We start from the raw sequence: 15,448 nt of genomic DNA on the forward strand, positions 1-15,448 counted from the left end.
TTAACCCTTTGCTGCTTCTTCGTGCAATATTGAACATGGTGATTACTACAGGAAGACAGTTCTTTTTTTTTTTTTTGTTTTCATACAAAATATAAACCCAGCCATCAATGGTACATTTTGAAGATGACCGATGCTTTTCGTAAAGAAAAGGGGGTTTGCTTTATGTACAAGTGACGGAGACTGTGCATGAGAAAACTAAAGACAGGATTTGTTATCTTTCCTTTGGGCATGGTGAGCAGTGTGTGATCTGCTAGTTTAAAGTTTGAGGGACAAGTAGAGAATTGAAACTTTATTACCACTAGCATTTGTATCAAATCTAAAAAAAAAAATATTTTTCACTTCCGATTTCATCGTCACTTGTATCCTGATGGATCAATTTACCAAATGTTCACATGGTGGTGATATTTCTAAGCTAAAACAATCAAGTAAAAAAAATCAGGTTTTATCCTAGTTGCTTTGGGAATAACGTTCAGCTATAAAGCCAATTTCTCAACATCAATTAAAACACTGATATAAAAGTCATTCCGAGTCGTCTAATGTGAAATGCTGCGTTGTAGATGAATCTACTGATTTCTCCTTAATTTGCTCTGTTTAGCCATCATGGCAACTTCAGTAGGGACTGATTTAGGACAGAAGCTATTACAGAACAACAGTTCTTCCAGTTCATAATCTTAACTCCACATAAACTCATTTTTACACAAATGGGACAGGCAGAATAGTTTATTACTAGTACTGGCCATTTATAGCGAACTATGCAGCCTTGTCACTGCACAGAACGATATAAATGACCAGGTAAAACAGAGGTTAAGACTCCCCTGGAGTTGTCTTAAAGTTAAGACAGAATTTAGGAAGTTTTGTGTAGTTAGAATGTTGCTGGAACACTTTTCTTACGTGGATTTAGGAAAAGATTATGAACTTCAGAACTGTGGTTCTGTAATAGCTTCTGTCCTAAATACACTCCTAACTGAAGTGGTCATAGTGACTAAACATGATATTTAAGGCTTAGTTTCTGTAATATGGCCCCTGGTTCCCATCACCACCACCACAATGAATAATTTTAAAGTTTCACATCCAACTACTCTGAATGTCCGTTTACGTCTTAATGACTTATGTGGGAATTCTTTAAAAAAAAAACAACAAAAAAAAAAACATTGGAATTCACCCTTAACAAACCACTGGTAATGAGTGGAAAAGAATACATGTAATCAAAACCATTCAACAGCATGACTGCCCATCCTGCCCTTTCATTGGCCCATTGGCATCTTTCAGTTGCCAGAGTTTACAGACTGATTGTGGGAAATCTTGATTGTGCTGCAAAAAAAAGACTAACCAGGAAACAAAAAGGCAAGTCTATTATATTCAGTTATATTCTTGTCCTCTTTCTTGCACTTGCCCCAATGTCAGAGAGTCATCATCAGTAAAAGATTAAAAAACCAAAAAAAAAAAAAAAAAAAAAACAACAACAGAGGCAACTTAGGTCGATTTGTCAAAGGTCATACAGCTGCCTTTTTAAGGATGGGAGATAATGACCAGTCCAGCATCCTATCCCATTCCTTTATGTAAAAGAAAGATAGCAAAGAAAACAATAAAAATAAAAAATCTCAAAGTCACTTCATGTCCCCGTCTCCACAATCCTCATTAAAGGGATGATTAGCATCATTGGCAATGTCGCAGTTAAACAATGAGTAGCCAACAATTAGAAAAATGATGTCATGCAAGCATGTGGAGACTCACTTGCATTCATTGTTAGCAACATTAGCATTACAGAGTGAACCATCCCTTTAAGCGGTACCAGGCTTTGTGAAGCGCATCAAAAACGTTGGAAACTAAATGCCAGTCTTCTAGTACAGCAGTAACATCACACCATGTCATCTGACCAACCGCACATCTCAGGATAATACAAAAAAAAAAAAAAGGAGGGGGGGGGGGCACATTTTAGTTTTTCAGCAGTCATATGGAAGAGATGGGGAGTGTTCTGCAATCTCGGAGAGGTCTGAACGTTTTACTTAGTTTTTCTAGCAAATCCACATCAACATCCTGTTCAGATGAACATCTTAAAAACATAAAGCAATTTCTTTTACAATGTACAGTTAGAAAAAATTAACACTTTCCCCTGGGCTGGTTTTTTTGAGTGTACACAAACTTTTTAATATACTTATTTACATCATGTATCATTGTTTCACCTATGCAAGCAGGTGTTTTCATCTTTTGGACAGTCTAAAGTGACAGTGATGACGGGCTTCTCCTCGTTTGGTTTTGAATTAGAGACAGGCCGCTAGCATATGAGAGAGGGGAGGAAAGGCAGAGAATTTTACCGTATGATCAAAAAAGGGCAGAGCTTAACTAGCCATATCTGCACATCATCATGGCAGCCATGTCAAAATCCATTCTTGAGGGACGCAGCATTGGTCAGTTTAGTGTTCGGTGTTCTAATGCTCACTTCAGCTCAGGTGGGGGCTTAATCATCGACTTATTCATGCCAAGCCCGCGCAGGTGTTCATTCATAGCTAACGTTGTAAAGTTGGAGACCTTAAAAAAATTGTTGAAATAATTATTTCAAATTTATTTTCTCCAGGTGTGAAAGGTCACATTGTTAGGATAGTTAGTTTTTTTTCCTGTTACTGTGTCATCGAGTTAACTTTAAAATGGGGGTAAGTTCTGTGTCTTTGTTTACAACTGGCCTAGTTTCAGTTAGCTACAACAGCATAGCCCAGCTTGGCATTAGTAGCATTTTCAAAATTACATAGTGATTTGGCCTTGCTTGTCAAAAGCTTGTCTAAACTCACAAAAGCTTTATAAAAGAATGCATCTGTGGGCGGAGCATGAATAAGTCAATCAGTTACTAAGTACTTGGCATTAGGGCAGGGACCACTAAGCTGTGCAGCGTTACAGTCCTCCAGGACATGAACTCAAATAGTATTGTGTTTCTATGGCAGGTTTTACTCTTTTACAAATTATTTATTTCATAAAAATAATTACAGATGGACCAATCTGGCTCTAGATCAGCTCTGCTACTTTGAGATGATCTCTACATGCTTGGATGAGTGTGTGGACGAATATAGGGCAGAAAGAGCAGTTTCTTTTAAGGGGTAGAGGTGGTTAGTGAAATCATGGCCTAGTGATGATGATGAAGTCTCAGTTGCTAAGCAACAGTTCTGTTGCCGTCTCTACGTCCCAAGACTTCGAAGACAAAGCTACTATTACTGCATTCTGTGTTAAAAAGAGAGAGAGAAACAAAAGAGAGACATAGGGTTATATTAAGATCTCTAATATACTCAACTGCTAAGAAAACTTCAAGCCCCTATCAGGAATTGCTGAAACTGTACAATCATACAAAGATCAGTCTCTACTTAAAGTGAATTGCCTATAAAAAAAAAAAAGACAGTGTTGGACCAATCATAGCAAGCCAGAAACTGACAACCAGTGTAGCTTAACTGTGTAAACTCTATAGAAACTGAGTTGCTGATTGTATGTCAGTCAATTATGAGATTGACTGTACCTGAAAGCGATCTCTATGTTTTAGGCATGTTGGCCATTTTTATCATAGTGTCTGAACTGTTTAAATGAAATTACAAAGTGATTGAGGGCAAAATAAAATCCCACAATGCACTTGTAATTTCTAGTGAACATTATTGATCACTGTTTCAGTTAAATGTATATCAAAATGCAATGCAAGCCTCTTGTTACGCAGGAATGGACTGAGTAACATTACATTAAAAAAACTAAACTTATCAGACTCTCTCAACTCTCACTACAAGAAACAGCAGCTCTTTACAGTTAAACACAAACAGCCTAATGTACCATACAGCCAAAACACCAAATGGTAACTGCACGGGACTAGAATCATGGCCAAAGAAATAAATGTGTCCTCTAATCAAGCCTAATTTCAGCCTCATGTTGGTTTGTTTATGCACTTGGAGAGGAGTGACATACGGCTATGATGAGAAAGATATTATCCTATATTGTTTTCATATACATAAGTTAGTCCCGACCACACGATCTGATTGCTTGAGAAGTGATACCACAAATAACACGTTTTTTCATAATAACTGTCATACCACTGAGCACCTGCCACCAAGTAGAGTCTCATTTTACATTATAGCATGTGAAAAGCTTTACAGATGGACTGGAACAAAACAGCATACAGATGTGGCAAGTACAGAAAAAGTTGAGCTGAACTTGATATTGCGCCTGACGTGGCTATCCACAAAAGGCTACTGCTTCTTTGGAGAGGGGACTGTCGAAATTAAAGCACTTTTGATATCACATTTTCTTTGTCGCTTTTCTTTTTGTTCTTTTGTTGCAGCACTGTTGTTTAAAAGCAATAGAATACTCAAGGCAATGTGTTATCAGGAATAATAAGGCTAGGTTGATCTACGGTACTGGCCTTGACTCATTCGAGCAACCAGGTCGCAGACATGATGTTATTTGCAATAACACCCTTTCATGTTTTACTACTTACATTTTTTTAAACAACTGTTTGGTAAAACTGACAAACCTCAGAGAAATCCAATTTTGTGATGCATCATATTATATTATATTTTTGCCTTATCATTAGTGATGCAACGCTACCACTTTTTCCTCCTTCCGATACCTGCTCTTTAAGTATTGGCTAATACAGATTACAGATATGGATGCTAATTGTACCCAATATAACCAGCTTTTAAGTCCTGATATTTATATAATTACACTCTTTAAATAAGTAAAACATGTGTTCTCTGTCACAAATAAAACATATTAAGATAAAATATATGTAAAACCATTTCAGATGCTTAAGAAAACCTATTTTGTTTATTATATAAGAATAATGTATAAACTTAGTATTGAAACATTATACAATTAGTAATAAGAACCAATCACAAGCAAAATAATTAAATGTAAAATGTATTTTATTGTGCAAAATGGAACAAACTGAACAACATGTAGATAAACCTATGGTGTATATATGTAAGTACATAGTAGCTAATCTGGCTCAGCACTGAATGCTGTTTTACTTCTGAATTTATCCAGTATTTTGTCTCGTACATCCCTAACACTAGGGCTTACATTTCTGTGTCTGGGTCTACTAGAGTTAAGTAAATATCAGTCATTCAACCGGTCACTAGCGCCTGTTTTCTGTGGATTTTTCGGCTTGGTTGAAGCAACATGCTGTAGGACCAGGCTGTTGTGTTATGGAGCGGACTGATGGAGGGGCACTACAGTAACAGCGAGTGGACACACAAGCCCAGCTAGCAGGATGCTATGCTAAGGACTTAACTAAGGCTAAAGGCTGTCATTACCCCAAGAGACCAGCGGTTTCTTCGACATATCTAACGTACGCTCCCCTGATAACAACATGGATTTACATTGACTCAGACTGTAAATGGCTACACAGCCATTCAGTTAAGGGGCTTCTGTTAGCTTGATGGTATTGGTATCCCCATTGCTGATACCAATACTGTGCTTAAGCGCCAGTTTCGATGCCGATACCTGCTACATATTACCCACACTTAAGTCAAAGCTTGTTAGATTCAAGATATTTGGAACCAGTTTAAATAGCTGCTTAACAAGCCAACAGCTGACTTCTTTCCAAGCTGCATTTTTTACTCTATAAAGAACAAATAGGTTAAGCTCTTATATTTTTCAGGAGTACAATAGGCAACTTCTCTTCAGCTCCATTCATGTGTCAAAAAATCTAAATCTATGTATATTTGCAGTATTTGTGATTGAGCTGTAAAAATAAGGCCTAAAATGGTTTGCTGTAGCAACTCCTGACAGGGGCATTACAAGCAGATCAACAACTATACAAGCTTAATAAACTGACAACTTAATTACTAACTTGCTTTTATTTTCATTTTGGAATGCATTTCATTTCCTTGAACAATTCTAGGATAACTTGAATTATTTTGTGTCCAGTTTAAGTACTTACTTTGTCGAAACCCATGGCACAGAGTTTGTCTATTTTGCGTGTGTATTCAGGACTAGAGACAGGAGCGCCAGCATAAACGTGAGACCACAGTCGAGCAGTCTGTTTGAACATCTCTGGATTCTGTTTATACTGAAAAGAAAAAAAAAAAAACAAAGAAAAATAACGGATTATGCAAATTCAGGCTCAGAGTTAGCATAACGCTTTCTCTCTTTTCATTTGATGTAAGACAAAAATCAATCTACCTATTCCTTCTCTCAAGAAAACTGTATTCTTTTCTAGGGCTAGGCCGAATTATTTAAATACTCAATAATTTGTTGAGTACATTGGTATTAGTTTCTCTATGTGGGAAGCTTCTTTATTTTAAACTAAACTACAATACTCTGCTTAAACCTTTAGTTAGATAAAACACTGTTAATATATGGAAAATGTTCAAAGTAAATAAATTATAGCTGGCTTAGTTGAACACATCATAAATGAATGCCACGCATCCACATCACCTCGACTTAAAGTGCAAAAAATGTGCTGCTTTCCACGTACCCACTGAAGCTAAAAGAGCAGAGATGCCTGAAAACACGTGTGGGAGGACTTTAAATTAATTGGACAATAATTGGATAATTCAGTTCTGTAACATGACCAAATAGCAGTTTTGTTCTCCTTTTCTACAAACCAATTCCAAAAAGGTTGCAGGTGAAATGAAAACAAAAACAGAAAGCAGTGATTTGTAAATTCACTCTGACCCGCACCTGTAAAAAATTAACAGTGCGAAGAAAAACATGTAAAGACATGTAAGGTTGTACTTTAAAAAGTTGGGACAGGGGCAATTTAAGTCTAGAAGCACTGTGAAATGTTAAATGATTAAACGGGCGACACAATCATGCTTGGATGTAAAAGGAGCATCGAGAAAAAGCCTAGGTCTTTTTGAGCAAGGATGTGTTAAGGCTTGCCAAGAATGCATCAGCAAAAAAATCCAACAGTTCAAAAAGAACATTCCTCAGCTAGAGTGTGCACAAATTTCACCCTCTGCTGTGCACTTCATTATCAAAACATGTAGTGAATCCAGACAGATCTGCGTGAAAACCAAAAAGCAGAACTCCATGCCCATACCCTCCGACCTCTTACACTACACTAAAAACCAACATGCTTCAGTGATGGATACCAACACTTTGACTAGAGAATACCCTGACTGCTCATCAGTGAAGACTGTCTGTCGTTGCATTCACAAATAAAGTTGAAGTTGAAAAGCAACACCAACAGCCTTTTAACCACACCTCCCTTCTCCACGCTCCTTCAGGGTTCTGGAGCAACATGACGTAAACATGAGTAATGTGGTTGTCGTGACACAATCATGGGTGGGTCATTTTTATGGAAAGACGCATTAGCTGGGTTAGCTAGCACTGATCGTATTCCTGTACAATCAAACAAAAAAAAAATGATCCTGTGCAGCAGAACACAAACACAGACGGCTAATATTTGTATCTTAAACTGCTAATGAGAGGCTAGCTAACTTGCACCTGTAGCCCACTAGCCTTCCATTAGCGATAAGAGAGTTTAAACAAAGTCAATCAAATTCAAATTACATAAATAATTTTCCTTTGCATTTATCATATTACAGACATTGCTGGCATACTACTGAAACCCTTGTTTGGAAACAACTACAGTTAGAAATTCTAGCTTCTAGCTTGCATAGCTAGCAAAACAGGGGCAGTCGTGGGCTGGAGGTTAGGGAACTGGCCCTGTGACTGCCGGTTTGATCCCCGGCGCTGACATTACATGACTGAGGTGTCCTGGAGCAAGACGTCTGCTCCTCAACTGCTCCCCGGGCGCCGTAGATAGGGCCGTCCGCCGCTCCGGGCAAGTGTGCTCACTGCCCCCTAGTGTGTGTGTGTGTGTGTGCACATTCACTAGTGTATATGTAGGGTTTCACTTCACGGATGGGTTAAATGCGGAGGTGAAAATTCCTTGTTGTGGGACTAATAAGTATCACTTAAATAAAAACCAAGTCTAGCAAATTCACACTACGTACGAGTTTCACTTTCTTTTTAGGACATAAATATTACAGAAATCACTAGCATGTTACACACAGACACAGACTGCTTCAAGTAAGCAGCTGCAGCAGTGGTAAACAGGACTGACCTGTACACGCAGCATTACACAGCAGTGTTTAGTTACTTATTTCACCAATTGTTGTCACAGTGCACGAAAACTAAAATACACTGTTGTAGCTTAATGTTTGAGTGCTATGGTGCATTACGATGACATCTCAATATCGTTTCTGCAGTAGTTTCATCAAAGCTTAAATATACACGGCTATATGGAAAGGCCATGCCCCTTGTCTTGTTCCAATTCGCTAAGCACCGTGGAAGTCAACAACATCCAGAAAAGCTGCTGATTTCACCAAGCTCGAGCTCATCTGAAAGGGACTGATGCACAATGGGAACATGTAACGTGGTTTGTGGAGTCAACCTTTCAGAGTGATTATGGAAATAATTGGGCATGGTAATAATAATGGGCCAGATTGTTACTAGCGTAAAAAAACAAAACCAGGGTGTGTGTGGTGTAAATTGCACACCTGTGAACATACTGTTAACAACAAACACATTTTGGAGCAACATAGGCTGCTTGTTGATAAGGTCTATTTCAGGAATACCCATGATTATTTCAGCATTTGTACTGTTTTCAATTCAATACAGCATCAAACAGAATTTACTAATAACTCTTTAAGTCCCAACTTTTTGGAATGTTTGTAATTAAAGTTTTACAGCAGTCTTAAAACTTTACAGAAAAAGCAGCAGATCTGTTTAATGCAATGGAATCACATGTTTTTTTCCTGTGTTGGTATCAGACAACAGTATATGCCACACATTGTTAGTATGACACAGCAACTGCTCTGCAACCACCACATTAATAACCATCCCATTTTAATGAATAATTCTTTCACAATATAGTTATATAGTTTGGAACACTATAACAAAGTTGACTGGGCACAGATATGAAGTTTTTCACTTATGCAAAAGTGGAAAAAAAAAAAAAAAACAGGTCAGAACGCATCATATTTTGATAGACTAGATAGCGCAGCCAGTGACTGAATTATTAATTAAAATGGAAGCATATCTATAAAGTGAGACAGATTATGAAAAAAAGACTTCAGATATTGTGCTTAGGGGTGAAGTTGATATGTCTTCAGGTACTCATTTAGAAATACCAATGGAGTAAGTTTATATATTATATGTTAATGCATTTTGACAGTGTCAAAATACAAATACGTTAATGTTGCCGCACACAGAACTGACATCAGAAGACTGGCAATCTCACCTCAGAATGCCACACAGAAACCAGTAAGCTTTGTCAAACTCGGTAGTTAAGTTGCTTTGGCAGTAGTAGCCTACATTTACTAATAGCTGGTTACTAGGAGCTGAGTAGCCATTTATTTTTCCCATAGAGAAATCTGTTTAAACCCAGTATGGAGAGATTTTATTATTATATAGGAGTATGTACAGTTCCTAATACTGATTACAGAGATTTATGAAAGTATGAATCTGAATCTGCATGGACAGGTCATTTCCTACGTGTGTTTATTTTAACTACATACACATATACCTGGCTGGCACACCTTCAGACACATACATTCACTCACCTGATTGGCTACTACAGCATCCTGCGGGTCATCTGGCTCTGCTGCTGCTAGTAAAGCCTGTAGTGAGAGCAGAACTGTACGCAGGGTCATCGCTGCAGCCCTACAGACAATGAATAAGTAACAGTCAGCACTCAATTTTGCTATGGTTCAAGAGACCACAGGCCTGACTTCTATTGATGTGCCCTTAAGCAAGGCCACTAAACCATTTTCTCTGTAGCTGAATGATGCAAGTGGCTTTACCCAATGTATAGATTAACTGTTTATAAATGTAGACAATGTGTAAAGGTACACAAAGTTGACAAGTGTGTTTTGAATATACACACTGGTGTTTTATTTATATTGTGCAGGGCTGTTGCACTTGTCTCATCTGCAACTGTAACACAGCGCAAAAAAAAAATCTAAATTTGAATATTCAACAAACACAGGTATTAGGTCTGTTGATTTATAGCAATATAAATGACTGAGATTAACTACTAATAGATGCATCTACTGAACTCCAAGCCTGCAGTTGCCAAATTGCCTACTAAGTTTTCTTGCTTCTCAGCTGTCAATACTTAGTAGCTCCAACTGTCAATAGAGCCAGCCTGAGCTCAAATAAACAAACACTGCTTATTTACTGCCTAGCACTGCACAATTCTTGAGGACATGAGCATCATAGAGTGTTACATGCACTTAATCTGATAATCAGATTTCTGCAGTTATCTGATGATTCAAACAGTCATGTAAACGGTATACTCTGATTTCTTAGATCAAAGTACTGGATCTTATTCCAACTAAGAAATCTGATAGAGAGCTGGATTTTAGCTCAGCATTCTGATTTCTCAGTGCATGTATAATTTTACTCATATTTCTTTTAGCTGAAACCAACTACATGTTGAAGAAATGAAGCATTTAAATACTTTTCATCTTCTAGGTAATGTGTATTCATAATTCAACATATCACTTTATGTTTATGCACTTTTTCTTTGAGTTTTCTAGCTGGCTGCAAAGCACAAATCCAACTACTGTCTGACTTATGTAGACCCAGAGTTTCCCATTATCAGAATACCCAAGTGCAAACCCATTAATCTGAACACAGACAAAATCTAACTATCAGCTGAGTAGTTAGCCTAGGTTGCTCACATTTAGTCACTTGTTTAGTCACATGTAATATACATTATTGTCAAACAGTGTAATATACATATTTACTGACAGATACAAGCAAAATCATAACATTTCAGCCTTGTTAAACCATAAAATTGATGTTTTCACCTAAGTGTATATTTCTTCTAGCCATGTGCTCAAATGGAACAAGAACACAAATAGCAACTGCACTATTTGGACACCAGCCGGCAGGCTACCATCAATGTCCTGCAGTGAGTGAGTTAGCCCCAGTGTGGTCTGCAGAAAACATGATGTTCTAGAACTGAGTATTGAATCTAGACCCCATCTTTAATACAAAACTTTGCATCTGGCATACTACTATCAAACCGCCCTCTAAAAGTGCTACTTTATTGTTTTCATATAATAACACTTTCACATTCTGTGTGTTAGCACTGTGTAACATAAAGGTGATGTAGAACAGATGTAAAAGCTAACAGGCGTGGAAAATAAGTAATTGCAATAAGGCGATTATGTAATAACTGGCAGGCCCAAATTCAATTATAGAGATTTTCATTCAGATGTTTAGACTGTATCCGAGACTTGAGCCATGACATAAGGAAGACAAGGTGATGATGCCTAAACACTTTATCCAGTTATCCACAAAACACTCAACAGTGAATGAAACAATGTCTCTAACTTCAACGGTAATAAACAGACAAAAGCTCTTGCTTTAACTGCTTGGCTAACTGCTGTTGCACACTGCACAGCCGCCCACTCGTGGAGAAAGGGAAGGTGTTGAAAATGAGGAGTGAATTATTGAGTAAGCTTACTGGCAAGCCATGCAAACTCTGTGATGCTTAATGTTTTTAAGACGTTTGAGCATAACATGCATAATGTGTATTAATATTTGCTCTGGCTATGAACTTTAAGAAGAACTGTGATGTAATTAATGCCTTTCTTTTTCTTCGTTAGCCATGAACGGAACGTTACGGTTTTGAAATGTTAAAGATTTTAGTTTCACACTCATATTTAAATACGTAAGTTTGCTGTAGCATATAAACAGCTTTGTCCACCTTTTTCTTCAGGTTTCAAAAGAAAACGTTGCAATGATTTCCGGACTAATTCTGCTGTTAAAGCTGATACTGGTGTTTGTTTGCTTGACTAACCCTTGCGCCTCCGAGGACTTGTCTATCACCCTTTACTTCAGCTACTAAAGTAATGAAACATAATATTGACTTAGAAATCTAGCGTTTACTATAGTTACGCATCATACTTATTTACTCGGAAAAAATGAAAAAAAATATATTCATTATAATTCCTAAATCTAGATAGCACTACTCTTTTACGCTGTTTTATATATGGTAAGAATAAAATAAATGTGTTCTAATAGAGCACAAGGTGCCTTGTGAAAACGGAGATCATGTGATGACCATGAAGTGGTGCACCTTATAACATGCAATCTACACACATTTACCAAGGCGCTAGGTAATATATTCCCCATACTTGTATTCCCATACTGCTGTCAGAGAAGAATTTCGTTTTATTTTAGCTACAGCAGTACTGATGCAACATACTTATCTGGGCTCATCAGACCGTTTCGATACAACAGCTCAAAATACATAAGAACTAAATAAATAGTAAGTTTGCTTTCTAGAAATCTGATACCTGTCTGGTTAACATGTATGATACTGTGTAAAGATTCTATCTGGTGTAGTTCAAAGAAAAAACAGAACAAGACGGTGAACACAACTGTTGCCTGACAAATTACGGATCACTTGTTCCTGCATACTAGTCAAACAGTAACACAATAAGTGTGCACAATCAACAGACACTCACCACTGATCTTTCAGAATGTCCAAACATATCGCCCCAGTAACTGAACTTATGTTAGGATGCCAAATCTTTGTAATAAACCGTACCTGAGAGAGTGGAAAACCAAGAACGACTCATTACTATCATGCGGGGAATGTCCATTAAACAATACATACAGTAATACGGTACCGTAAGCTGTTACCTTCGGCGGATTGAAAGGATACGTCTCCGGGATCTTGATTTCTAGTTGATACCTGCCCCCTACAAAGATAATAAAAGACTCATTACTAGGTGTTTACGTAACTACACAAACTGTACACATGGCAGAGATCAGTCTGCATGGTAAACGACAATAACCCATATTTATCAAGCAAACGCTCATTGAAGATCAGGACTCATCAGTCCACGTAGTTCTAATCAAATGCTATGGAAAAGCTATAAACGTAGCCCAGATCGGGATTTTTATTCTGCCAAGCCTGATAAATGAGCCACTGATGAGAGAGGTGAAAAGGGAAAGAAAAAGATGGGACGAAATGTCTTTACCTTCATATGGTGTGTCTGGAGGTCCTGCAATCTCCCCTTTTAATTCTGTGAAATTTTCATCCACCAGGTCCACCTTGATCTGATTTTTACTCGTCTGTGGGAACAGTGAACATAACTTATCACGTTACTGCTAAAGGCATCAATTATGTTTGCAGTATGAGTATTAAACTGTACACGGTCTCTTGTCTACACAGGCAAAACCAAAACTACAGTAGACGGCACATTAAATATTCCATGTCGGGGACATCTTTAGTTAGCTATAACGTTAAATCCCATGTAGGACAAAGAATCTGGCCTGTATTTGTAGAAAGCTTAACAGGCTAGGTAGCTGACACGACTTTACAGCAGTAGCTAAACACTAACTTCAATACTCAAACACCCCGACACGTTGGATTTAAGCAACACGTCGCCGGTGAACGTGGTTAAAGTTGCGCTGTTATTAAAGTAAAAGGATATGGTTAAGGTTAAGGTTACTTCTTTGTCAGGTGATAGCACGGGTAGCTCTGTTTTGACAGCTAACGGGCTAACGAATGCACCCATGACAGCTGAAAGTGGGTGCTGGTCAGCTAACCTAAATGCTAACTGCCAGCGCTAGCCGTGTCTTTCTGTGACCCAGCTAGCTAATTTACCGCTTGAATTTCTAATAACAACAAAACCTATCTGCCCTGGCCTGCCTTAACACATAACCTAGCTAACATGCGAACCACATGGCTACAGGTTCCCCTTAGCCCAAGCCTGACATTTAAAGCTAGCTAGCTAACAGCTCACCTTGCTAACGTTAACTGCTACTTTGCTGCTTAGGACGCGGCTATTGCTAAGCAGGCAAGCTAGCCGAGAGCAGCTGGTCGCCAGCTGCTTGCTCTATGCATTTAAAAGACAGTCAAACAGCACAACGACGCATGTCAAACCTCTTCGCTTTTCAGCACTTCTTTAAACTCCCGTTTGATCCTTTGGACCGCGATGTTCGCCATGTCTTCTGTTCTCGCAGCTAAGTTAGCTTAGTTAGCTCGGGATGGCCTCCAGTCCGCAAAGCCCTGTACCTCAAAACACGCAGGTCTACGCTCGGATTCACCCCTTTCGCTCTCTCACACTCTCTAGTTCTCTCCAAGTCTCTTTCCTTTTTCACCAGGACAGGACCCCCTTCTCCAAAAAAAAAAAAAACAACAAACAAATGGCGAGGCCCACACGCGCGGCCAACAATGAGAGTCTAGAAAAAGAGCCCGGCCTTCAAACATAGAGCGAGAATAAACGCGTTTGTGCGCCAACTGGACTGGACGGTGCGGTTATATTATAGAGGCGCTGAAGGGGAGATCCAGAAACGCTTCGCTCTTCTGTAAGTGGCACAGTTCAGATGGTGTCATGTGATGCAGCTAAGCTTGGACATATGAGCGGGTGGGTTTGTTCGGTGGTGAGATCGTCTGTGTTAAGGATCCGTTCAAGTAAAAACGGGAGGGAGATCTGATGAAAACGACTTCTGTCGCGTCACATAGTCCACAGTTATAAGAGGCTGAACCGTGTAAAACACCAGATGTGTTCAACGGTAAGCCTGTCCATCCTTTGTTGTTACTCACCGTCACATTTTCGGGGGAAATCAATATTTCGTAGTATCTTTCAGAAAAAGAGATGTACGATGTATGTAAATATTATTAAAAGCATTTAATATGTTACTTCTCCTATGTTGTGCAGCACTGCTTCGTTCAGCCTGATCAGTTTGACAGAATTCACCATTTGGAGTTGTTTTCATCCATCAGTGCTCTCTTACTACAATAGGTGGTCGGCATTACGCCAATACACCACACAAGCGTTGGGAATCCTTATGGCTGGAGCCACTGCTAGCCACAAAATGAACCTTTCAAATAGCCCACCCACAAGTATTCACTGCAAAGCACTGGGGTGAGCACTTCAGCTCTTTTAAAGTTTTCTTCCACCAACAAGATTGATCAGAAACTGTGTATAGCAAGAACACACGACCTCCAGTGTTCTATTGTTTTATATATCCACCTATTAAGATGACCACACCTCATCCCCGCCCATTCACATTGAAGTTATAAGGAATGTTTCAGTCCAGACTGCTTTTTGAATGGCACACAATACAGCGTCAAACAGTCAAACAGAATAGAGGAAGACTTCAGATACATGTAAATGGCCTCTTATGAACTTTTAAGAAGCTTAAAGTTTTGAAATTTAAAATTCATCATAGGTTATTTTTATGGTTTATGTTGTTTAGGGGTCCCTTCAAGCAAATTATCCCATTTTGCACAATGTCATAGTGATTAATGAGTAATCAGGCATGTACGAAAAATGCCACAGCCAAATAATGCTATGTTTTGGGGTTTTTTTTTGATAATTTCTTTAAGAACGCTTTACATTGCATGATGTGGTTATTTTGAGCAACAGCCAAATATAACATCAGCAGTGAATAGAGAGTAAAGTATATGCACAATCGTACCATACCCATAGAAGGGCAC

At 38.5% G+C, this 15,448-nt stretch overlaps 1 protein-coding gene across 1 annotated transcript; it reads right to left on the minus strand.

The window, feature by feature from the left end:
• Positions 1 to 14,415, minus strand: ube2kb (ubiquitin-conjugating enzyme E2Kb (UBC1 homolog, yeast)). Its single transcript, XM_017715027.2, has 7 exons — positions 13,889 to 14,415; positions 12,981 to 13,074; positions 12,640 to 12,698; positions 12,462 to 12,544; positions 9,543 to 9,642; positions 5,909 to 6,037; positions 1 to 3,210 (listed from the first exon to the last, which is right to left on the minus strand). Exons 1-7 carry the CDS (start codon positions 13,949 to 13,951, stop codon positions 3,136 to 3,138), a joined length of 603 nt encoding a protein of 200 aa, XP_017570516.1. The 5' UTR covers positions 13,952 to 14,415; the 3' UTR covers positions 1 to 3,135.
• Between the last annotated feature and the right edge of the window lie 1,033 nt (positions 14,416 to 15,448).

This window comes from Pygocentrus nattereri, chromosome 22, assembly GCF_015220715.1.
Source record: "Pygocentrus nattereri isolate fPygNat1 chromosome 22, fPygNat1.pri, whole genome shotgun sequence".
In the NCBI taxonomy this organism is placed as follows: Eukaryota; Metazoa; Chordata; class Actinopteri; order Characiformes; family Serrasalmidae; genus Pygocentrus; species Pygocentrus nattereri.